Source organism: Schistocerca serialis, chromosome 1, assembly GCF_023864345.2.
Source record: "Schistocerca serialis cubense isolate TAMUIC-IGC-003099 chromosome 1, iqSchSeri2.2, whole genome shotgun sequence".
Lineage (NCBI taxonomy): Eukaryota > Metazoa > Arthropoda > Insecta > Orthoptera > Acrididae > Schistocerca > Schistocerca serialis.
This window is the reverse complement of record NC_064638.1, coordinates 67099659-67125747: the sequence shown is the minus strand read 5'-3', so window position 1 is coordinate 67125747 and position 26089 is coordinate 67099659. Positions and strand designations below refer to the sequence as shown.

At 42.7% G+C, this 26089-nt stretch overlaps 1 protein-coding gene across 2 annotated transcripts in view; it reads right to left on the bottom strand.

The window, feature by feature from the left end:
• Window positions 1-22995: 22995 nt before the first annotated feature.
• LOC126461503 (lysosomal alpha-mannosidase-like) overlaps window positions 22996-26089 on the bottom strand; it is a 111719-nt gene continuing 108625 nt past the window's right edge. For both annotated transcript variants that reach the window (XM_050096002.1, XM_050096001.1), the window contains exon 17: window positions 22996-23358. In XM_050096002.1, the coding sequence (XP_049951959.1) occupies window positions 23134-23358 (225 nt within the window). In that variant the 3' untranslated portion in view covers window positions 22996-23133. The remainder of the gene's footprint in view (window positions 23359-26089) is intronic.

The window sequence follows — 26089 nt, the reverse complement described above, 5'->3', positions numbered from 1 at the left end:
AAGTTGGCCCTTTTTGCAGAGGATGCTGCGAGCAAAAGTTTGCGTTTGGTTCGTAGCACACTAGCTCGTATGAATAAAAAAGAGAACATTCTTCGGAGAAGATTCTCAGAGAAAAGAAAATTCTCCGAGAAAGATCTCAATCTGTTAAGAATAAAAGATAAGAAGAATATTCTCTGACGAGGGAATTCTTTCTCATCACCTCCACTTCGTCTTGAGAAGGTTTTCTGTGTCAGTCGTACACTGCATCCGACAGATGACACATGCGTTATGTTATATTTCATCCAACTCACTCAAACAGGCTAACTTCTCAGTGTAAATAGATGGAACGGACACCAATGTATTCTGGAAGAGTTGCTCTGCATTTCGATATTAGTTTTGCGTACAGTAACAAATTATTAATACGATTAAGATATTTTGACGCAAATGCATTTTCGGTCGATGCTACCGAATTTTCGACATGCGGGAAAGTTAACGAAATGTTTTCATCTACTCCAAACCGGAACTCTGTCAGTTTTTTCATCTTCATCAAATGTTCAAATGCGTGTGAAATCTTATGGGACTTAACTGCTAAGGTCAGCAGTCCCTAAGCTTACACACTACTTAACCTAAATTACCCTAAGGACAAACACACACACACACCCATGCCCGAGGGAGGACTCGAATCTCCGCCGGGACCAGCCGCACAGTTCATGACTCATCTTCATCTTCTCTTCAAGCATTAGGCAGGAATTGCCTGTTACGGTACCCATCTCTGTCGGGGTCTTCCTCTGTCCCTTCTCCCCCGGCACTTATAATTTCTTGCCTTTAGGGGAAGTCTCCCACTCCATTCTTTGTAGATGTTCGTTCCATTTTCTTTTGTAATCTCGAATTTTATCATTGAGGCTAAAGACTTGCAGTTCTTCTCTAATATCTTGATTTCTTAGTCTGTCTCAAAGGAATTTCATTTCTTGTGCCTGAATCCGGCTTTCTTGCTTGTTGGTAATCACCCATGTCTCACTTCCATAGAGCAGTAAGGGAACTGCAACAGTTTTGTAAAATTTAATTTGAGTGTCTTTCCTGGTTTTGTTTTTCAGGTTTCTGTTAATTGTTTCACATATCCGGCTGAATTTACTAAGCTTAATTTCAATATCTCTGCTGTAGCCATATGTCAATTCACATCCGAGATAACTGAAATAGTTTACTTGCTCTAAAATCTTCTGATCTATCATTATTTTGATTCTGATTGGTTCTTTTCCCTTGAAGGCCATTGTCTTACTTTTTTCTTTTGAAATTTCTATGTTAAATTTTGCACTTATATGTTTTACCTTTCTGAAGGTGATCTTCCTTATCTGCTAAGATTGGATTGTTTGGGGGAAGAGATAAGACAGCGAGGTCATCGGTCTCATCGGATTAGGGAAGGACGGGGAAGGAAGTCAGCCGTGCCCTTTCAAAGGAACCATCCCGGCATTTACCTGCTAAGATCACTGCATCTTCGGCATATAGTAAATTATTTAAAGGAATGTTCATGTCTAGGTAGATGCCTTTCTAAAATTCTGATTTCCATATATGTATTATTTCATAAATGTAGATGTTGAACGAAGTTGGAGAGATGCAGCAGCCTTGTCGTACCCCTTTGTTATTTGTTATCTCATTAGTTGTTGTACCATTGAGATCTAGAGTGGTATATGTGTCTTGATATAAACTTTTTATCACATTTACTAGATGTTTTGGATATCCACGATTCGTCATTATTTCCCACAGTTTCTGTCTCTTGACATTGTCAAAAGCTTTTTTAAAGTCAATAAAAGCAATGTGTGTTTCTTTTTTATACTCTCTCCGTTTTTCTATTATTTGCTGTGTAATAAAAACTGCATCTATTGTGGAGCGTCCTTTCCTAAAACCCATTTGTTCCTCATGCGCCTTTAAATAACCGGAACATATCAGCTAAGGGAGACAACCCCGAAAGAAAATCCTGGTCCTCCTAGAAGGGGATTGAGCAGATGGCTGGTAACCAACAGGAAACACAGACTACTCCCAGTACCCAAATGAGTCTCGGAAACAGGACGGTCTCAAACGTCAGTTTTTTAACACGAAATAATTTTGGTTAAATATAACGCACAATGGTCCGCTTTCGTGTCATGTACCTAAGTCCTAAGCGGTCACCCGTGCGGTTTCCTTTCGAGCAATCATAACTTTCCATTATTGCTCCTGTTATTAATCCAATAATAAAAGGTTTGTAATAAACCAGTTATGAATATTTCTGATCAGCCTATTTATTTCTAACATCGCAACATATAACATTTATGCTGTGAGAAAACACGAAGAAGAAATGAAAATGTCAGTGACAATTATTTGCTGTATTCCTATGTCTTCTATACCAGGCTGAAAATCTGGGTCGGCTAAATGCCACAAAAATATTTTCATTTTCGATTCGGTTTAGAGGTCACCTCTTCTTTCATGATTTACGGGAAGGTAGTTCGCCAAGCAAATAATTTTCTTATTGTTAAACTTGTATAAACGTCTGCAGTTTCTCTCTTCAGTAGACGTATTGCTTCAGGCTACATATATCCATTTTTGCCTTCCGAGCAACATAAATTCTGCCATTTTTACTGAAAAAACTCTGTAAAACTTAACCTCAAGAGAACTTACTCACCTCGAAGTATGCTACTGAGCTCACTTCAAAAAATTAAGGATGTTCTCCGCTTGCGAGAAACTTCTTTAGTTTTATTCATACGAAATCGGAGAACGCTCTTCACGTTGAGCAACTTCCACCATCTTTTTGCTCAAGCTGAGAACATTCTCAGGCGAAATATATTCTCTGATTCGCTTTTTTTCATGTAAACCTGAGAAAGTTCTCCCTAATTCCGAGAATAAAGTACATTGTCCGTTTTACTAATACGACCCACTGGCTGCTGGGACATGCCCCCACCTTCCCCACGCCACTATCTTACAGGTTACTAAAGAAACGAACATGTAATTGCTTAATGCTTCGAAGAAGTGATTCAAAAGTCGATGCTGAGCCGTTGGAAGTAGCATGTACAGCCTTTTCGCTCATTTTTCTCAATATTAATAATAATAATCATTATTCACAAAATGGTATCTGAAACAATACTATTTTCACAATGGCTACTTTGTTGTACGGTGCACAATAGAGATGGGCAAACTGAAACACGTAACTGTTTCGAAACAAATGAAACAGTACAATGTAATGTTTCGATACGCTGTTTCGAAACAGTGAAACAGTTTGTGTTTTGTAATCTAATAAACCTACACATTTTATCATCTTGAATGTCTACTCTATAAGTATGCCCATATAAACAAAAATGAGGTGCGAGAGCGCTAATCATATCGCAGAAAGCATGAAACTATCACTTAGGCGTCTTGGCAGTTTCTTATTTCCTGCAGCAAATGCGCTGCATCCGTGTCGTGTGACTTCCATACTTTTCAATTGGCTGAGGACAGCCATAGCTGAAGACAAGAACTACCACAAACGGAACTGGAAGTGGGAGCAAACTGCAGAAACAACGGATATGCTACTGGGATTCCCATATTCTGTTGGTATGGGTAATATGCCCATCCTGCTAATTTCCATTCACACAAAGGGAATCATTGTGGATAATAGGCACAGTGACTATAGACTCACAAATAACGCCAAATAAATAACAAAGTATAACAGAAAAAAAAATTTGTCTTTCAAGGGTTTTCGAACCGTTACTATAAATTCACCATGCTTCCCAGCCTTTCCTGTTCACCATTACACTATCAGTGATACGTCAAACAGATTGCTTGCAATTATACCTACATGAAATTTATGTATATGTCTAATAACTGTCACTCTACGCCTTTTTTTTATTCAAAATGTTGTAGGCTTATTTGCGTTTCTTATGTGACTACTGTACACGAACAGAGAAGCGTATGTTATAAAAAAGTGTAATTTAACTGAATGATTTCACATATTAATTATTTTGAATGTGAATAGTATGCGTTGTTTTATTGTTTGGTTAGTGTTTATAAAGCAGATGTTACGCCATTTCGTAATAGGACAGTCAGCTAGAAACGAAGCTTTATTTTCGGATATCTTCAGCTTCACGCTATTGCTTGTCAAAAAGATTTCGACACTCTTGAAAGTGTTTCATGAAGTGTTATGTTGCGTTTCAGTACCTGTGCCAAGCCCGAATCTCGTCCGACACAGAGCGGAATGAAACATCACTGTTTCGATACAAGCACAGGTGGACTGAAACAGTCTTATTTTGAAACAACGATACAGTTTCTGTGTATGTTTCGAGATCGAATCTGGTCCGGTCGTCCGAGACAGGGACGGAATGAAACACCACTGTTTCGAAACAGTGAACCACAGCCGTTCCGAAACACTGAAACAGTTTCACGTATCGATACACTGTATCGAAACAAAGAAACAGTGGCCAAGTCTAGTGCACAATAATGTTACGTAGCTAAGGTTGGCAAAGAATGTATGCATCACGTAGCAGCCCATAGCCGAATTTCACCGATCAGAAAAGGGCAACCTTCAAGTGTGCGATTAATATAAACTTTTCATTTTCAAAAGTACCATCCGATTTTACAAGGATATCGCCTACACGTATGGGCATACAAACGTTAGGTACTTTTTACAGTTACGTTTAGGATCAATGTTGTCACTCACCTTCCACAAATGTTCCGGCGGACGCACAGCAAACATTCAGACGAAAGTCAAACTCATCCCATCCTTTTCTGACTATGTCTGGAATTACTGTATTCACTAGGGGTTGCTACGTGGCGTCACACCTCAAACAAAGTTGGAAGGTGAGGCACAAACACCCCCAACTCCTCCGCAAAAAAATCACAGACCTTGAAATCCGTTTTCCTTGGAGGCCACTCGCATTCGGAAGAAAGACGGTTCAAGCCCGCAACGGTCCATCTACATTTAGGTTTTCCGTGATTTCCCTAACTCGCTCCATGCAAATGCCGGGATGATAACTTTGGAAGGGCACGATCGATTTCTTTTCCCATACTTGAAACAGTTTGGGCTTGTGCTCCATCTCTAATCGCCTTTATGTCGAGGGGTATTAAATACAAATCTTCCTTCCCCCTTCCTTGGAGGCCAATGGTGTTATGCGAGACTCATGCGCCACTTAACGAATTATAGTAAGACGTGCATTGACACACTGCCTATTGGTTTCTGTCTCGGGTTCTTCGGCCGACGTTCATCTAATGATTTTACTGACGTTTCGCCAGCACGAGTGGCTGGCATTGTCAAAGCTTCACCCTCCGTTGCCGGTGGTGAACTGGAGCCGAGCTCGCGGCCGCAGACTATATATATGTAACTGGCGCGCCAACGTCCGAGGGCTTCTCCGCGGTCATTTCCGGTGCGGATCTCTTGCTACCTGCGACGGTCGTTCGCTGCAGTACGGGAAGCCAGGATCCGTTTACATTAAGGCTTTCCTCTTTCTTGTTGAAGCTGTTCGCGTGTTTTTGTATTTCTACAGCTACTCTGAACAAGCGCGTGTGATAGTGCTTCTCTACTACTTCCGTGTCAGCGAATTTTATAACGTGGTCGGTCACACTCAGTACGTGCTCTGCCATGGCCGATTTCTCCACCTGCCCCAACCTGCAACGTCGCTTATGTTCTTTGATTCTGGTGTTGATTGATCGTCCAGTCATTCCGGCATAAACTTTTCCGCATGTGCATGGTATACGGTATATTCCCGACATTGCAAGTGGGTCCCTTTTCTCCTTTGCCGATGTAAGATACTCTTTGGTCTTCCCTGTCGGTTTGAAAATCGTCTCTACGCCATGTTTGCGCAATATCCGGCCGATTCTGTCCGTTACTCTGAGAATTTGTGGCAGAAAGGCCGTACCCGACATTTCTTTTTCTGATTCCTTACTTCGCCGAGTGTTTGGCTCTGTTAAGGTTCTAATATTATTTGTGGAATACCCATTGCTCCTCAGGACACATTCCAGGTGTTGCATTTCGCGTCTGAGGTGCTGCGGCTCACATATTCGTCCTGCTCAAGTTACGAGCGTATTAGTTATGCCTCTTTTCTGGCTCAGGGGGTGGTTTGATAGTTTCTGCAGGTATCGGTCCGTGTGTGTCGGTTTTCGATGCACGCTGCGTCCCAGGTTTACGCCATCCCTTGTGATCAGCACATCTAGAAATTGCAGTTCTTTTGCTCTTTTTTACTTCCATGGTAAATTTTATGTTGGCATGAAGGCTGTTCAAGTGTCTTAGGAAGTCACCGAGCTGTTCTTCACCATGGCTCCACACCACGAAAGTATCATCGAGGTATCTATGCCACACCTTAGGTTTGCAAGTCGCCAAGTTCAGTGCTTGTGCTTCGAATTGTTCCATGAAGAAGTTGTCCACCACTGGACTAAGAGGACTACCCACGGCGACGCCTTCCAGCTGTTCGTAGAAATCGCCATTCCACATGAAATAGCTCGTGGTGTGACATGCATGGAAGAGCTTTGTGATGTCTTGCGGGAAAATGGAACCGATGTGCTCCAGAGCGTCACTGAGTGGCACTTTCGTAAACAAAGAAACAATATCAAAGCTGACCAGGATGTCGTTTGCTGCAAGTTTCAGTTTCTTCAGCTTCTCAATGAAATGTCATGAGTCCTTTATGTATGTGTCGGACTTTCCCACGTGTGGCTGGAGCAGAGAGGCCAAGTGTTTTGCCAGTTTATACGTCGGTGAGCCAGAAGCGCTAACAATCGGTCTTAGTGGAACGTTGTTCTTATGGATCTTGGGTAATCCATACAGCCGAGGTGGTATGGCTTCTGTGTGTAATAAAATTCGCCGTCACGGAAGTTCTGGCTGTAGAGAAGCACTATCACACGCACTTGTTCAGAGAAGCTGTAGAAATACAAAAACATGCGAACAGCTTCAACAAGAAAGAGGATATCCTTAAGGTAAACGGATCCTGGCTTCGCGTACTGCAGTGAACAACCGTCGCAGGTAGTAAGAGGAGAACCGCACCGGAAATGACCGCGGAGAAGCCCTCGGACGTTGGCGCGCCGGGTACATATAGTCTGCGGCCGCGAGCTCGGCTCCAGTTCACCACCGGCAATGGATGGTGAAGCTTTGACAATGCCAGCCCATCGTGCTGGCGAAACGTCAGTAAAATCATTAGATGAACGTCGGCCGAAGAACCCGAGACAGAATCTAATAGGCAGTTTGTCAACAAGTGGCCACGAAAGCCTTAACAATTTTGTAAGAGATGCATTGCCACACTAATGACGAAAATCACGCCGCACGGTTTTAACTACATTGAGGTGAAAAAAGTCATGGCATACCTCCTAATATCGTGTCGGAACTAATTTCTCCCGGCGTAGTGCAGCTACTCGACGTGACATGCATTCAACAGGTCGTTGGAAGTCCCCTCCAGAAATTCAGAGCCTTGCTACTTATGCAGCAGTCCACAATTGCGAACCTATTGCCGGTGCAGGATTTTGAGCATGACCTTACCTCTCGATTACGTCCCATAAACGTTAGGTGGAATTCATTTCATGTCATCTGGGTGGCCAAGTCATTCGCTCGGACTTTCCAAAATATTCTTTTAACCAATCACAAAGGATTGTGGCCCAGGTGCTTCAGTCTGGAACTGCGCTGCTGCAACAGTCGCAGGTTCGAATCCTGCCTCGGGCATGGATGTGTGTGATGTCCTTAGGTTAGTTAGGTTTAAGTAGTTCTAAGTTCTAGGGGACTGATGACCCCAGATGTTAAGTCCCATAGTGCTCAGAGCCATTTGAACCATTTTTTGATTGTGGCCCAGTGACGTGACGTATTGTCACCCATAAAAATTCCGTCGTTGTCTGGGAACGTGAGTTCATGAGTGGCTGCAAATGGTCTCCTAGCCGAACATAACCATTTCCAGTCAGTGTTCCATGCAAACACAGTCTGCGTTATTATGAAGCGACGAATCTTGGCGTATGGCTGAGTGGAGTCTGTGCCACACTCGAACCTTACTATCGACTCTTACCAACGAAAATCGTGACTCATCTGACCAGGCCACGGTTTTCCTGTCGTCTAGGGGCCAATTGGTATGGGCACGAGCTCAGGAGAGTCGGTCGGTGTGGCCGAGCGGTTCTAGGCGCTCCAGTCTGGAACCGCGCGACCGCTACGGTCGCAGGTTCGAATCCTGCCTCGGGCATGGATGTGTGTTTTGTCCTTAGGTTAGTTAGGTTTAAGTAGTTCTAAGTTCTAGGGGACTGATGACCTCAGATGTTAAGTCGCATAGTGCTCAGAGCCATTTGAACCATTTGATTTCCTGATGGTTACACTGGTTGTTAAGGAAACCACCATTTCACATTTGCAGTGGCTTAAATTAACCTGTGATCTTGCAGTGTTAATCGCTTAAATCTATTACCTAGACAAATGTATTCCCGAAATAGCATTACTCTACATTATTTTCTGCCGTTGTGATTTTTTTTTCTGTCAGAGTAATACACCGTCCCACATACGTAACGCTAAGCTCTAGTGAAAGCAAAAAATATATATTTATTTATCGTGTCAAAAGTATTGATATAATTTTACACGGTGATGAGGAACATTGAAGGAAATGGCTGTTAGTCTGCTCAACGCCACACTGGCAAAGAACTGTCTCCGAATGTCCAGGGGGAAGTTCTTCCTTTGGAGCGCAGCCCTTTCCGGACGTTTTTGTTGCAGTACAGGAAGGAATTTGTTCTTCAAAACATTTTCGTAGGATGCACCTGTTACCGTAGTGCCCTTTGGAACGCAATGGGTAAGGATTACGCCCTCGCTGTCCCAGAACATGGACACCATCATTTTTTCAGCACTGGCGGTTACCCGAAATTTTTTTGGTGGCGGTGAATCTGTGTGCTTCCATTGAGCTGACTGGCGCTTTGTTTCTGGATTGAAAAATGGCATCCACATCTCATCCATTGTCACAACCGACGAAAAGAAAGTCCCATTCATGCTGTCGTTGCGCGTCAACATTGCTTGGCAACATGCCACACGGGCAGCCGTGTGGTCGTCCGTCAGCATTCGTGGCACCCACCTGGATGACACTTTTCGCATTTTCAGGTCGTCATGCAGGATTGTGTGCACAGAACCCACAGAAATGCCAACTCTGGAGGCGATCTGTTCAACAGTCATTCGGCGATCCCCCAAAACAATTCTCTCCACTTTCTAGATCATGTCGTCAGACCGGCTTGTGCGAGCCCGAGGTTGTTTCGGTTTGTTGTCACACGATGTTCTGCCTTCATTAAACTGTCGCACCCACGAACGCACTTTCGACACATCCATAACTCCATCACCACATGTCTCCTTCAACTGTCGATGAATTTCAATTGGTTTCACACCACGCAAATTCAGAAAACGAATGATTGCAAGCTGTTCAAGTAAGGAAAACGTCGCCATTTTAATACACTCCTGGAAATTGAAATAAGAACACCGTGAATTCATTGTCCCAGGAAGGGGAAACTTTATTGACACATTCCTGGGGTCAGGTACATCACATGATCACGCTGACAGAACCACAGGCACATAGACACAGGCAACAGAGCATGCACAATGTCGGCACTAGTACAGTGTATATCCACCTTTCGCAGCAATGCAGGCTGCTATTCTCCCATGGAGACGATCGTAGAGATGCTGGATGTAGTCCTGTGGAACGGCTTGCCATGCCATTTCCACCTGGCGCCTCAGTTGGACCAGCGTTCGTGCTGGACGTGCAGACCGCGTGAGACGACGCTTCATCCAGTCCCAAACATGCTCAATGGGGGACAGATCCGGAGATCTTGCTGGCCAGGGTAGTTGACTTACACCTTCTAGAGCACGTTGGGTGGCACGGGATACATGCGGACGTGCATTGTCCTGTTGGAACAGCAAGTTCCCTTGACGGTCTAGGAATGGTAGAACGATGGGTTCGATGACGGTTTGGATGTACCGTGCACTATTCAGTGTCCCCTCGACGATCACCAGTGGTGTACGGCCAGTGTAGGAGATCGCTCCCCACACCATGATGCCGGGTGTTGGCCCTGTGTGCCTCGGTCGTATGCAGTCCTGATTGTGGCGCTCACCTGCACCGCGCCAAACACGCATACGACCATCATTGGCACCAAGGCAGAAGCGACTCTCATCGCTGAAGACGACACGTCTCCATTCTTCCCTCCATTCACGCCTGTCGCGACACCACTGGAGGCGGGCTGCACGATGTTGGGGCGTGAGCGGAAGACGGCCTAACGGTGTGCGGGACCGTAGCCCAGCTTCATGGAGACGGTTGCGAATGGTCCTCGCCGATACCCCAGGAGCAACAGTGTCCCTAATTTGCTGGGAAGTGGCGGTGCGGTCCCCTACCGCACTGCGTAGGATCCTACGGTCTTGGCGTGCATCCGTGCGTCGCTGCGGTCCGGTCCCAGGTCGACGGGCACATGCACCTTCCGCCGACCACTGGCGACAACATCGATGTACTGTGGATACCTCACGCCCCACGTGTTGAGCAATTCGGCGGTACGTCCACCCGGCCTCCCGCATGCCCACCATACGCCCTCGCTCAAAGTCCGTCAACTGCACATACGGTTCACGTCCACGCTGTCGCGGCATGCTACCAGTGTTAAAGACTGCGATGGAGCTCCGTATGCCACGGCAAACTGGCTGACACTGACGGCGGCGGTGCACAAATGCTGCGCAGCTAGCGCCATTCGACGGCCAACACCGCGGTTCCTGGTGTGTCCGCTGTGCCGTGCGTGTGATCATTGCTTGTACAGCCCTCTCGCAGTGTCCGGAGCAAGTATGGTGGGTCTGACACACCGGTGTCAATGTGTTCTTTTTTCCATTTCCAGGAGTGTATTTAAAACAGTTCTCGTTCTGCCCGCTGGCGGTAAAATTCCATCTGCTGTACGATGCTGCCATCTCTGGGACGTATTGGCAATGAACGCGGCCTCATTTTAAAACAATGCGGATGTTTCTATCTCTGTCCAGTCCGGAGAAAAGAAATCGGAGGCTTTAGAACTTGAATGCACCTCGTAGTCAGCGTAGCATCGCATTTTTCAGATGCCACTGAGAAGCTTCAATATTTTAGTTATTTCTTTGATGGCGACTTTATTCGGCTCATCAAAAGTGAAACGAATCGGTACTCTGGTAACATTACGGCAATGAAACGCAAAGGTAGCCTGAAAATAAACTCTGTTTGGCATAAGTGGTCTGCAGTAAAATTGCAAGAGATTTACTGGTCTCTCAGTATTATTTTGCATATGTGCGTCGTCAAATTGCCGAAAATCAGTGGTTATTGGTCAACAGACGCGTTTTCGCAGACAGGATTTGCGAATAAATTGTTGAGCCGCGATCGATTTTGCGCTACATTGTCGATGTTACACTTGAATGACAATGCTACGTTCATTAGCAGAGGCGAAGAAAAGCACGACCCACTTTACAAAGTGAGGCCTTTGTTTGATTTCTTTGTGAAAAAAGCATAATTAGTTTTCGTCCAGGCATGAATCTGTCAATAGATGAGGCAATGTGTCCCTTTCGTGGTAGAACAAGCTTCAGAGCATACATGAAAAACAAATCCAGTAAATACGGAATAAAATTGTATGCTCTCTGCGATTCATCAACTGGTTATATGCTAAACTGTAATGTATATACAGGTTCTGCAGGCAGTGTTGACAATAGTATCCAGGACCTTGTAAAAAGGTTGTGTTCACAGTACTTTGGCAAAGGACATTGCATTTATATGGGTAGGTACTACACCAGTCCATCTCTTTTGGACATGTTGTGGGAAAATAAAGCTCTTGGAGTTGGAACTGTAATGAAAAACAGATAAAACAGATGAAAAAAAGATAGTTTTTCAAAGGAAACACCATCTCTTGGCAGTCAAGTGGAAGTCAAAACAAGATGTTTTTTGTCTTTCCACAAATCATAAGTCTACCTGCACTAGTATTCAAGTGAGGGCCAAAGCTGGAATAGCAGAAATTTTAAGGCTAGACGTTATTATTGATTACAATATGAATAAAGCTGGAGTTGACAGAGCAGATTAGTTCTCCAGCTATTTTCCGTTTGCCCGAAAAACTTTGAAGTGGTGGAAAAAGCTGTTTTTCCACTTGTTTATCGTGTCAACTGTCAACAGTTTTATTTGATATAAAGAGAAGACTTGGAAGAATGTGTCCCTAGTAGACTTTATTCACAAAGTGGGGAAGAAACTGGCTGAGAAGAGCGGAAATATTTTTCAGCAACAAGCCGCTTGATCCACACAAATTGAGAGGACAATTGCAAGGCACTTTCCAGAGAAGGTCCCACCCACTGCAAACAAGGTGAATACTACTAGGTACTGCATAGTATGTTCAGACGGGGGGAAGAAAGAGACGGGTAAGCGCATCAGGATGGAAAGTAGATGGTGGTGCAAGGACTGTGGCGTTGGTCTTTGCGTCCCACAATGTTTCCAGGATTTTCACACAAAGGCTAACTACATCTGAACTATTAAAATACTCTGGTTTACAGGTACCTGCAGTTAGAGTCCAGTGATATATTGTTTTAAATTTAGATACAGTAATAATGGCATTACTCAAGACAGGTCATGTAAGACTTTTTTATCCACGACATTTTTGTGTTTTCTTTTTTTAATTATAAACACCCATTTGTTTTTTATATTATAAAATAAACTCACATTCATGTAAAGCTCTTACATTTTCCTTTGAGCCCGCATCTCGTGGTCGTGCGGTAGCGTTCTCGCTTCCCACGCCCGGGTTCCCGGGTTCGATTCCCGGCGGGGTCAGGGATTTTCTCTGCCTCGTGATGACTGGGTGTTGTGTGCTGTCCTTAGGTTAGTTAGGTTTAAGTAGTTCTAAGTTCTAGGGGACTGATGACCATAGATGTTAAGTCCCATAGTGCTCAGAGCCATTTGAACCATTTTCCTTTTAAATGATGCAAGATCCATATTCCTACCATTTTTATGTTCTTTGCAATCTAATTTCAAGCTTCCATTAAATATGCCAGTTCACAGCCAAGTGCCGGGTGTAAAGGTGGCAGTGTTGAAAGTGGTAATAAGACTAACAAAATCACAGAAGTTCGTTGTTGTCAAAAAAAAAAAAAAAAAAAAATCAGTAAAAGTCCAGGACTGTCACGTGCTAATGGATTAATGAAATACCTTCGGAACATAATCCAGAGGAAATAGGTAAATTGCGGAAACGAAGATATTGTGTTGTATAGTATGGAACTGGGGACCTAGAAATGAAGGAGAAGCTTCGTCCCAGCCGCAACCCTCAGTGGTTCACAACCCCACAACATGAAATTTTGGAAATTTGTGGTACAGTACTATGGGACCCAACTGTTGAGGTCATCGGTCCCTAGGCTTACTCACTACTAAATCTAACTTACGCTAAGGACAACACATACACTCATGCCTGAGGGAGGACTCGAACCTCCGACGGGAGGAGCTGGCCCACAACAGGCTACAGCAGTCCACTCACCCCACCGCCGCCCCACACCGAACCCAGGGTTATTGTGTGGTTCGGCCCCCAGTGGACCCCCCCCCCTCCCCCGTGAACGTCACACACCAGACGACTGTGGTAGAGTAATTATGGTGTACGCGTACGTGGAGACAGTGCTTGCGCAGCAATCGCCGACATGTGTAACTGAGGCGGAATAAGGGGAACTAGCCCGCATTCGCCGAGGGAGGTAGAAAACCGCCTTAGAAACCATCCACAGGGTGGCTGGCACGCCGGACGTGGACACTAATCTGCCGGGCGGATTCGTGCCGGGGACCAGCACGCCTTCCCGCATGGTTAAACAGGCGGGCAAACGAAGATATACTGGAGTTCGTAAAATTTTATTAAGTAGTGTTGCAAGAATGTTCGTCTGCAGCAGGTAAATTTCCGTTTGGAAATAACAAGAAAACGCTCTGGCGACGTGAGAGACTTCCAGTTCATGCACTACTGGCCATTAAAACTGCTATACCACAAAGATGACGTGCTACAGACGCGAAATTTAACCGACAGGAGGAAGATGCTGTGATATGCAAATGATTAGCTTTTCAGAGCATTCACACAAGGTTGGCGCCGGTGGCGACACCTACAAAGTGCTGACATGAGGAAAGTTTCCAACCGATTTCTCATACACAACGCCGGCCGTGGTAGCCGTGCTATTCTAGGCGCTGCAGTCCGGAACCGCGGGACTGCTACGGTCGCAGGTTCGAATCCTGCCTCGGGCATGGATGTGTGTGATGTCCTTAGGCTAGTTAGGTTTAAGTAGTTCTAAGTTCTAGGGGACTGATGACCTAAGATGTTAAGTCCCATAGTGCTCAGAGCCATTTGAACCATCCCATACACAAACAGCAGTTGACCAGCATTGCCTGGTGAAACGTATTGTAATGCCTCGTGTAAGGAGGAGAAATGCGTACCATCTGGTTTCCGACTTTGATGAAGGTCGTATTGTAGCCTATCGGGATTGCAGTTTATCGTATCGGAACATTGCTGCTCGCGTTGGTCGAGATCCTATGACTGTTCAGAATGTGGAATCGGTGGGTTCAGGAGGGTAATACGGAACGCCGTGCTGGATCCCAACGGCCTCGTATCACTAGCAGTCGAGATGATAGGCATCTTATCCGCATGGCTGTAATGGATCGTGCTGCCACGTCTCGATCCCATAGTTTACAGATGGGGATGTTTGCAAGACAACAACCATCTGCACGAACAGTTCGCGACGTTTGCAGCATCATGGACTATCAGCTCGGACTATCGTTTACTCTTGACGCTGCATCACAGACGGGAGCGTCTGCGGTGGTGTACTCGACGACGAACCTGGGTGCACGAATGACAAAACGTCATTTTTTCAGATGAATCCAGGTTTTGTTTACAGCATCATGATGGTCGCATCCGTGTTTGGCGACACCGCGGTGAACGCACATTGGAAGCATGTATTCGTCATCGCCATACTGGTGTATCACCCGGCGTGATGGTATGGGGTGCCATTGGTTATACATCTCGATCACCTCTTGTTCGCATTGACGGCACTTTGAACAGTGGACGTTACATTTCAGATGTGTGACGACCCGTAGCTCTACCCTTCATTTGATCCCTGCGAAACCATACATCTCAGCAGGATAATGCAAGACCGCATGTTGCAGGTCCTGTACGGGCCTTTCTGGACACAGAAAATGTTCGACTGCTGCCCTGGCCAGCACATTCTCCAGATCTCTCACCAACTGAAAACGTTGGGTCAATGGTGGCCGAGCAACTGGCTCGTCACAAGACGCCAGTCACTACTATTGATGAACTGTGTTATCGTGTTGAAGCTGCATGGGCAGCTGTACCTGTACACGCCATCCAAACTATGTTTGACTCAATGCCCAGGCGTATCAAGGCCGTTATTACGGCCAGAGGTGGTTGTTCTGGGTACTGATTTCTCAGGATCTATGCACCCAAATTGCGCGAGAATGTAATTATATGTCAGTTCTAGTATAATATATTTGTCCAATGAATACCCGTTTATAATCTGCATTTCTTCTTGGTGTTGCAATTTTAATTGCCATTAGTGTATTTTTCTCAGTATTACAACTCTGCTACAAATTCTGAAAGCAACGCTACAAAAATGACGTTTTCGATTTGAAAACTCATGGAAACATACCTAAGGAACACTCAAAGTAGACTGACAAGGGAATCGTCCAATAAGACATGTCGAAACCTACCCTGAAATTTTTTCACAGGAAGAAGATAACGAAAGAAATGCATCGCCAAAATTTTAGCTTCTAAGAGGCACTGCAAGTATTTTGTAAGAAATGTTGAAGTTACAGTTTTTACGGCGCGAAGAACAGCCGTAACAGCGGTTTGTACAGCTCTGCCCGCCTAGCGTGCGACTGCGCGAATCATACACGCAGCTCTGCGTAGCGGAATTATCCGGAGTTTACAGACGCCAGTTTTAAGCACCTAAAGCCTGGTTTACAATGGAGCGTGTGAAATCGAAAACACGTGCGGATGAGCATTTGCAGAAAATTCACTACCTATCGCTTGTATATGGGAAGAATCGTTTATACTAGAGGGAACGGAACACGAGATAGCGAACATTGCTTATGAACGCTGTGTTATTACTTTTTAGTTTTGGAGCTAATATTTGGTATAAAGGATACAACTCAATCTTGTTAGAGCCACAATGCGAAACTTTGCTATTCAGTGAGGATTATTCCGCATGCCGATGCGCAATATTGTTGACAGAGTACGCAAAATGGTGCAGGGAAGGAAGAATGTGAGTGTCTCAATTTGTATGGAAGCGTGACATGCGTGGGGATTCTGAACTTTACACGGAATTGCATCTCCATCTCTCCTTAGCACTGGTCCAAAAATTTCCATGTATGTCAGCTGCCATTTCTCCCTGGCGTCTCCTTACCGTTGAAGGGAAATTTATAGACAGAACCAGTGACGGATTTACATATAGACCCACTAGGAACGGTCCTATGGGCGGCACCTTTAAGGGGCCGGCATTTTTTGCTCTGTACTCATTTTAACCTTTTACGTTTTAAAATAACTGCGCTTACAAAAGACAAAAATTTCTAACGAGACGAATTCCAGCCGGCAGTTGTGCTTCTACTCTTCACTGAAAACAGAGAAACAGGGGACAATGAAATTAAATTATTCTGCATTGTCGTTCTGTCGTAGCACAGAAACGCCGAGTAATCCGAGTTGGTCAGTTCATCGCTCCGTGATTAAAAGAAAAATCTTTGTGCTCGTGTGCCGTGTTTGAAGTAAAAAGCTTTGCGCTCATGTGCGGTGTAGTACGATTGGAACTGGATACAGTCTTTTTTTGTTCCCTTTCACAATTTGTTTTTCTTTTGTTTTGACTGTTGGTTGACAATTTTGTAAGTGCCTTAACATGAATAACAACGAAAAACGCGAAAGTGCAAAATTAAGTGGGCGGCATTTTGGAAATTTTCGAAGGAAAGGCGAGAACGAGAAGCCAATGTTCTAAAAACGCTTGGCAGAGTAGATAAATTTTTCGCAAAAAATGTTGCTGGTTCAACTTCGAGTTCAAGTGGTATGGATGACATTTCTGGCACTCCAGCTGTTGTAACAGAAGTAAATACAGACGAAAGAAAAGTTAAAAATGAAGAAAAGCACATTGTTCCTTGATTTCGAGTTTCACAAAAAAACTAAGTGTCGAGTCAGGCATTACAAAAAGAAATAACTTTGTTAGTGATGATCCTGCAGAATGGCGTGTCACTGAATCGACAATCGACATTCTCTTACAACGTGGGATTAATCAAAATTGTAACGGCGATTTTTCTAATTCAAGAAGATCAATAGGCGATAAAACCAGATATTTGAATAAAAATGTATTTTACCGTAAACTTTTAAATGGTGAATCAATTTTGCGTGATTTTCTACTATACTCCTGTAGCACACGTGCTGTTTTTTGTGTCCCATGTAAATTGTTTAGCGGTAAGGCCGTGATTGCTATTAATGGTTTTGAATGTTGGGATCCATAAGGTTCCCTTTCTGTGCAGCGACCGTGGAATACAAAATTATTATAAGGAATGTAGTAACCAGTCACGGGAACGTAATTTATTTATCTTTTTGTAAATCGATGCCAAGGACAGTACTTCTACTGATGGCATGTATCGGTTAGAAAAATGCATCGATGATGATTGATATCAGTCGAAATCGATTTGCAACAAGATAAATAAATTATGATTCCGCAACCGATTGATACATTCTTTATAATAATTTTGCTATGAATGGTATTGCAGATTGGAAAAATTTTCTAATATTTGATCTCATCGTGAGAATTCACTTGAACACAAAAATTCTGGGATATCACTCTTAAGAAGAAAAAAGTCACCTTGAACAGTAGATAACCATTTCGAGTTATATGTTGAGACAGAAAAAATGTACTGACGCAGTGTGTTGCAAAGGGTGTTTACAGTAGTGAAGAAGCTAGCAAGTCGTGGATTTGCCCCACATGGATACGTTGACAGATTTCATTCATTACATGATGGTCAATTTATGATGTCTCTTGAACTTATAGCCGAGTTTGATCCTTTTCTCGCAGAGCACATTGAACGATATGGAAACCCAGGCAGGAACATACAAGTTATCTTTCTTCAACAATCTGTGATGAAATAATTGAGCTTCTTTCTGAACGAATAAAAAAATCATAAGTGAAATAAAACAGGCCAAATATTTCTCTATAACAGTAGATTCTACTGCGGATATTTCACATATTGATCACTTATATGTGAACGAGAATGGTGAACCAGTTGAACATTTCCTTCTGTTTTTGCCAAACCCGGGACACAAGTTCGAAAACTTAGCTGAGGCCGTTCTAAAACCCCTGTCTACAAATTTTGATACTAAAATAGTGCATGAATTATATGAATCACTTGTAGGATTTATTGCATCTGTTCATGCCATGTTCGACTACTATGAAAATTAATCCATGGAGATTGTGAGTGATATAGACAATGAATGCACCTATAAAAGATCACGAAAACGCAAATTTCGTGATGACGAAGAAGCGGACTCTGAAGAAGTTTTTCTGACTGGAAGGGAAAAATTTAGAGTCGATACATTTCTCCCAGTACTCGACAACTTGTACGCTGCATTATGGAGGAGGAAGGACAGCTATAGAACAGTGTTGGACTCCTTCAGTTTCCAGTAACCTTAAGAACAGTTCACCTGACGATATTGCCGAACGTGCAGCAAAGCTCCAAGCGCCATATGACACAGATTTAGATCCCTCCTTCCCTAGTCAAAATGAGTAAATTTTTACGAAAAGAGAGGTTACAGTCCGTGTTTCCGAATGTTGACATTCCTCTTAGAATATTTCTATGTATGGCACTTACAAATTGTTCACCAGAATGCTCGTTTTCGGCTCTTAAAAGGGTGAAATCGTACCTACGTTATATGTTGTCTGAAGAGAGATTGAAAGCCTTGTCCATTCTTCACATCGAAGCCGATCTCCTAAGTGATAAGCGTCTGAACTACGAAGATATGAACAACGAGTTTTCTGCCGTCAAAGCCAGACGCAAACTTTGCTGACTAGTGAGTTTGTTTATTTATTCATAGTAGTTTTAAAAATTTAAGATTATAATGTGATTTTTGTTCTAACTTATAGCACTTTAATTGGATTTACAAAGTACGTATTACCTGTTTATTTTAGAATTGTCGATGGCAGAACGCGGAACTAAACTTAGTTTACGTGCAGACGTGACCGAAGGCGCTCGACAATACTAAAAAGTACCCTAATGACGAAGGCCGCTCGGCGCTGTACAGTCAAGTCTTACAGATACTGTAGTATATTACAACTAATGTGTATTCTTGGCGTCTGCCAATATGTATAGTTATCGCGGAAATATTTGTCGTCAGAGAGTACGTTCAGATGAAAAGTGTTAACAAATAACGTAGTTCAGTTCTGTCGATAAATACGTAAAAGCTTTGCTAATACCGTTAGAAAGAGCTATGGTGAGAGCAGTAGCTGCAGTACAAAACTGTTCAGCCCTTACATGGATTAAAGCTGTTGCACACACTTATTACGCAGCATCTAGCTACACAGACCCTAATGCTTTACACGTTAACTATTAGATTATAAAACAAATTTGATTTTTCCGCACTAGTCTGTAAAATTATACAACAACAAATCAAATTCTGTGTTTGTTCGTCTGTATTATATTAGTTATTAGCCCCTCAAGGGCGACGATGCCCTCCACCTGACTTCACCTGCAGTAGGCCTACAGTATGACATCTGTTGTGCAAAATAAAATTCTGAAAAAATTAAGGTGAACACTTAAAACTATAAGGACGAAATAGACGAAAACACTTTAGGCACAAAAAGTTTAATAATGTTATAAAAATTAATTGTTTACAAGGTTTTTTGAGAGTGATGAAATTCAAAGCACGGCGCAATACATAATGCTGGGTCTGCAGGGCAGGTTTTGCATGTACATTATGTCTCTCTTCTTTGCTGGTTTGTTGTACACAGCACACATCTCCTTAGGATCACTCTTCTGTTTTTTGTTCCTGGATTTTCTTCAGGGGAGCGTCTACCAGTAGGTTGGTGACAGTCACTCACATCAGAAGGTCCTCCTTGCTTCTATCCAATGGCACTGTGGTGGTAATTAGTTATGAGCTCATCTATGAGCTTCACTCTAAACTCTAAATCGTCGTTCCTATTTCCGTTCTGACAATACAATACGTAAGCATTTAAAACAGCCACAGTCAACAAATGCTTAAAAAGTTTTTGCACCAAACCTTGCTTTGCTTTCTTTCCACAATGAATGATTCCAGTAACTGGTCTTTCAAGTCCACTCCCCTCATGTTCTGTGTGTAGTCAGAAACACAGATCTGGGTCACTTGACTCTCATTTAAAAATCAATTCTTTGATGATGAGCCATTTAGAAGAATTTCGAGCCTGTAGAGCCATTACTGGCACATTTGTGTGATATATCTTAAAGTGTAATACGCGCAAAAAAGATCAGTATTATATGTGAAATCGTAGCTTCTCATGCAGCGTATGAACCTTAGAGACCAATATTATATGTGAAAGCTTTGCTTTCCTTGTAGCAGCACTATGTATATTAATTTAAACCATTAACTCTTCCTGTTTCTGTGTTCGAGCTACTTAACAATAATGTTGCTATTACCTGACCATCACGTCCACTATGCACTGAATATCCGCTGTCATCGTGGCATCGGCTGGTGAGATCACGTGACATGAGCTATGACTGGCTTACAAAAGCGCATCGCAATCTCGATTTCAACACTTCAGAAAGTAACGTGCGGTGTTTGGTGGCTTCGAATTTATACTTTCGTAATACGAAAATATGCAGTGTACATGTTGCTGCACATCAAAGATCTTCTCAAAACGTGCCTTTTTCCCCGAGTTTCGTTTCCTAAAGTGCTGGGAAATTCTACGTCCTTGTATAAAATCAAAACCATTCAAAGGATTGACAAGTTTTATAGTTCAGAGGGAAAATATACTGTCACTTAACACAGAAAAAATATGTTTTCATTCAGGAGAAAGTGTATTTTTAAGTGGGAAATCCGGGAAAAATCTAGGAATTTTTTTTCCTTGTCTGCGTATACAACCTGGCCCTTCAATTCACCACTCTTTTCGTATGTTAATGTAGAGAAAGGCGTTTTTAGTTGCTGACTCACTCATGCTGGCAACACAGCGAAAATATGCACTAAAATCACACAAAAATGACTATGAACAAACCATGCAGCTGTTCACTTCTGTGTTAAAAGCCAGCATAGAAGTGGCAGAGACTAGTTTCAAGGCCGGCCGCTGTGGCTGAGCGATTCTAGGTGCTTCAGCCTGGAACTGCGCTGCTGCTACTGTCACAGGTTCGAATCCTGCCTCGGGTATGGATATGTGTGCTGTCCTTAGGTTAGTTTAAGTAGTTCTAAGTCTAGGGGACTGATGACCTCAGATGTTAAGTCCCATAGTGCTCAGAGCCAATTGAACTAGTCGCGATACCTGCTAGTAAATGCAGCGCACCAGCCTTCTTAGAAGAGGGGAATAGAAGGGGAGCCAAGAATGCCACTAAAGCACAGGCACACACAGCCAGCTAAGAGAAGTGAGGCACAGACAGAGCAGTAGACTCTCAAGCATGCAAATACACCAGTACTCAGGTTGCGGAGCGGCTACAAAACTGATGTCTTCGCACATTTGAGCTCTTATTAAAAAGTTGTTTATATTTTTGTTATGAATTAATATTGCATCTTTTTTAAGCATGAATATAGGGGAGACTTAAGTCTCAAAGTGTCCTCTCACGCTACGCCACTGGTTCTTTACAAATTACGATGGGGCACTGTCGTGTTTCCTGTTTACAAATGTATCGCCGACCTCGACTGTGTGTGTGTGTGTGTGTGGGGGGGGGGGGGGGGGAGTTGCGCATACACAGTTGCTACAGCGCCAGTAGAGGGTACATTTCTGCTGCGCTATGAATTTGGTAATTTTCAGCTTTCCTTAAATACTGAAAATTGACTGTCAGTGTTGCACGAACTACCTAAGTATTTGCATAGGACATTTAACGAGACCAAGCACATACTTATGATGTGAACTCTCTGACAAGGGAAAATATATATATATATATATATATATATATATATATATATATATATATATATATATATATATATATATATATATATATATATATATAAACAAAGAGGATGTAACTTACCAAACGAAAGCTTTGGTATGTTGATAGAGACACTAACAAACACACACACAAAATTCAAGCTTTCGCAACCCACAGTTTCTTCATCAGGAAAGAGGGAAGGAGAGGGAAAGACATGCTTGTGTCTATATACATGCGGAGGGATATGTGTGTGTGTGCGAGTGCATACCCGTCCCTTTTTCCCCCTAAGGTAAGTCTTTCCGCTCCCGGTATTGGAATGACTCCTTATCCTCTCCCTTAAAACCCACATCCTTTTGTCTTTCCGTCTCCTTCCCTCTTTCCTGATAAAGCAACCGTGGGTTGCGAATGCTTGAATTTTGTGTGTGTGTTTGTGTTTGTTAGTGTCTCTATCAACATTCCAATGCTTTCGTTTGGTAAGCTACATAATCTTTGTTTTTAGATATATTTTTCCCGTGCAATGTTTCTCTCTGGGAAAAATATATCTAAAACAAAGATGATGTGACTTACCAAATGAAAGCACTGGCAGGTCGATAGATACACAAACAAACACAAACATACACACAAAATTCGAGCTTTCGCAACCAACGGTTGCTTCATCAGGAAAAGAGGGAAGGAGAGGGAAAGACGAAAGGATGTGGGTTTTAAGGGAGAGGGTAAGGAGTCATTCCAATCTCAGGAGTGGAAAGACTTACCTTAGGGGGAAAAAAGGACAGGTATACACTCGCACACACACCCATATCCAACCACACATACACAGACACAAGCAGACATTTGTAAAGGCTAAGAGTTTTGGCACTCTCTCACGTCTGTAATTCATTCCTTACATTTAAAAGTGTTCTTTTGCTGTCCACAACTCATCAAATTAGTTTTTGTTTTCATTAATGTAAGAAGACTCTGCAGGATAGCAATTACACTTTTATTCCATAGCCACCATATTTGAATGAATTTTATTGTGTAATATGGAAACAGGTATTACTTCCTTGCACTTAAGAAGATAACACAACAAATTATGTATTAATCAATGTGATAAACCACAATTTATATCTGTAAATACTGAAGATAGATTTTATCAGAACTGAGAGTAGCGTGCACTTTGGCGATTAATTTCAATTATAAATGTGCGTATCTGCATGGGTTCCAGTACGACATTAGGAATGTCATCTGTTGGCTGCCTGGTTGTTGATGCAGTACCCATCTCGTCAGTCCATATCAGCCTTGTGTTGTCTTCCAGCCACTGGTTTGCACCCAGTGTTGTCTCTCTAATAGATGAGACATTGAATGGAGCAAATAGTGCCTGAAATAGAAAAAGTATAGATCATAACTTTCTCGTAAGACATTTCAAGAAGCATACGTTACTAAAAAAAGTTAACTTATGAAAATTATATTAAAGGATAGTTATCACTCACCATATAACAGAGATGCTGAGACGCAGATAGGCACTACAAAAGGACTGTCCAACAAAGCTTTCAATCAAACATGCCTTCATCAGAATAAGACAATGTACACACACACACACACACACACACACACACACACACACAGACATGCAAACGCATGTCTGGCCTTGGCAGTTAGAGACTGTAGTCATGTATGTCAGTTGCATTTGCATGGGTGTGTTGTGTACGCTGTCTAATTCTGATGTAGGCCTGTTTCGTTGAAAGCTTTTTCTGACATGCTTTTTGTTGTGGCTGCCTGAAACTCAGTAGCTCCACTAGATGATGAGAAGCAACTATCCTCTTAATAATATTGTCAACATTTTATCAGTGTCCTACTATTGTGCTGCCCATGAGTTGGGAAACTGACTGCTGAAACTAGATTGAAACACTCAAATAATAATTCCAGTTCATTTTGCTGTCTGTATCTTTTAAGAAAACTACATTGAAATCTCCACAAACTACTAACTATTATTTCTTGTCTGACGGGTAGCTCAATAATACATCTAGATTTCTCAAAAATATATGAAAGTTTTCTAGAGGGGATCTTTAGACTTAAAATTATCAGCAAAGCATTCAGCAGGAACTAGTCACAAGCATATGCTTTTAGGTTCTGATTAACACAAAAATTATTTGTTTCAATATATTTGATTTTGTGTCCAACGTTTACATTTGTTGCAACTCCTCATTTTTTATTTTAATGCTACATAAAAATGATGCAAGTCTATAATCCTTGATATGTAACTTCTCCATCCCTGTGGTTACATAGTGTTCAGAGAGACACAGAATATCTATCACTTCAGAATTTTCCACATTCATGATGAATGAACCAACATAACATAACTAGTTCTTTAACAAGGAAGACACGAAGTGTTGACCTTGATCTGTTGTCACATCTGTTGGACATCGAAACCTTAAAATCCATGTAATCAAAATGGCTGGCGCAATTGTGTCTGTAGAAATGTCCATAAGAGGCATGGATTTGACCCAGCGAGCAGACATGTCAATAGCAGAGAGAATATATTTGGTTCATTGGACTGGGGGTATGGCTCTATGAGGTCTAAGTGGACATGAGAAAAAGACACCTCAGTTTTGAAAAGGAACAGGAGGCTTGTGGACCTGGTGGCTGACTTTGGCTGACTGACAAGTTAATTAGATTCTAACCCAAATAAAATAACCACATTGTGCTCCCAGCTGAACATATCCATCTGTTAGCATACAAGTAGTTGTTTCGGTGGCAGGATGTGCGAGGGTGTGAATTGCATCAAAAACCTATTTACTACAATGGAAAGGCATGAAACATTAGGGTTGGCTCCGAGAAATGTCAGACTGGATGAGGAAGTTGCCTATAGGTAATTGTTTCAGCTTCACATCCATTGTTTGTTTCATAACGAATTAATGTATTAACTCATCTGTTTTCTGTGCCATAGCCATCTGGGTTGGATTCACTCTTGCAGAGAGCACTTTGATTCTTCAGAAATAGTCAGCAAACACATCATCAACTCCTCATAGGTGACAGAAATTGGTAGTGAATTCCATGATGAATTCCCAGTGGCTGAAATGCCAAGGAGAGTAGGAATTTTGAGGATTGTTAAATACCAAATAAACAGGTTTATGGTCTGTAAGGAGAGTGAAGTGGCATGCCTCAACTTGGAGACAGAAACATTTAATTTCTTAATAGACTGCTAACAGTTAGCAGCTGTAGGTACTCCACTTGGTTTGTGTGTCAGACAAGATATGGGAAAAATGATTGAGGGGCTGCCATGACCCCTTTACCTGTTGTTGCAGCACTACCCCTATAGAAGTCTGGCTGGCATTGATGACCACAGCCAGTGGCACCGAAGACAGAGGGTGAGTAAGAAGTACTGCCTCTTACAAGGAGGAATGTACTTTGTGAAAAGCAGATAACATTTCAGGTGTCCATGTGACAGGGCATTGTCCACACAAAGTGATGCCAGGAAGCATTGCTGTGAGTGGTGCCTGGACAGCTGTTGCACATGGCAGTTGGGGCCTGTAGAAATTAGCAACAATAAAGAAATGACACAATTGCTGATATGTTTTGTGAAGTGAAACTGAAGAAGCAAGTCCACTTTAGATTTTAAGGGCTTTGGGAGTCAACTCACACCCCAAGAAGCCCAATGCCTGTTGGGAAAGTACACACTTGGCACTATTTGTGTTCAGTCCATAATCAGAAAGTCTTTCAAAAATAGTCCTTAGGTGGATTTATTTCTCAGTTGCACAAGTGGAAAAAAACAGCATATCTTCAAGGTACTTGAAGCAGAAATTAAGGTTGTGGAGGACCTCATGAATTATATGTTGCCACGTTTGTGTGGCATTCTTAAGGCTGAATGGCATATGTACATATTCAGAGAGGCCAAAAAGCATGAGTACTGGTGTCTTTTGTACATCCTCTGGTGCTATTAGAATTTGGTGAATGGCCTTTTTTAAGTCAAAAACAGTAAATATTTGGGATCCTGCCAGAGCAGTCATAAAATCACATAAGCGGGTGCAGGATAGTAATACTGTGTGGTGCACACATTTAAGGTGTGATAGTCTCCACATGGACCCTGTGAGCTATCATTCTTTCAAACT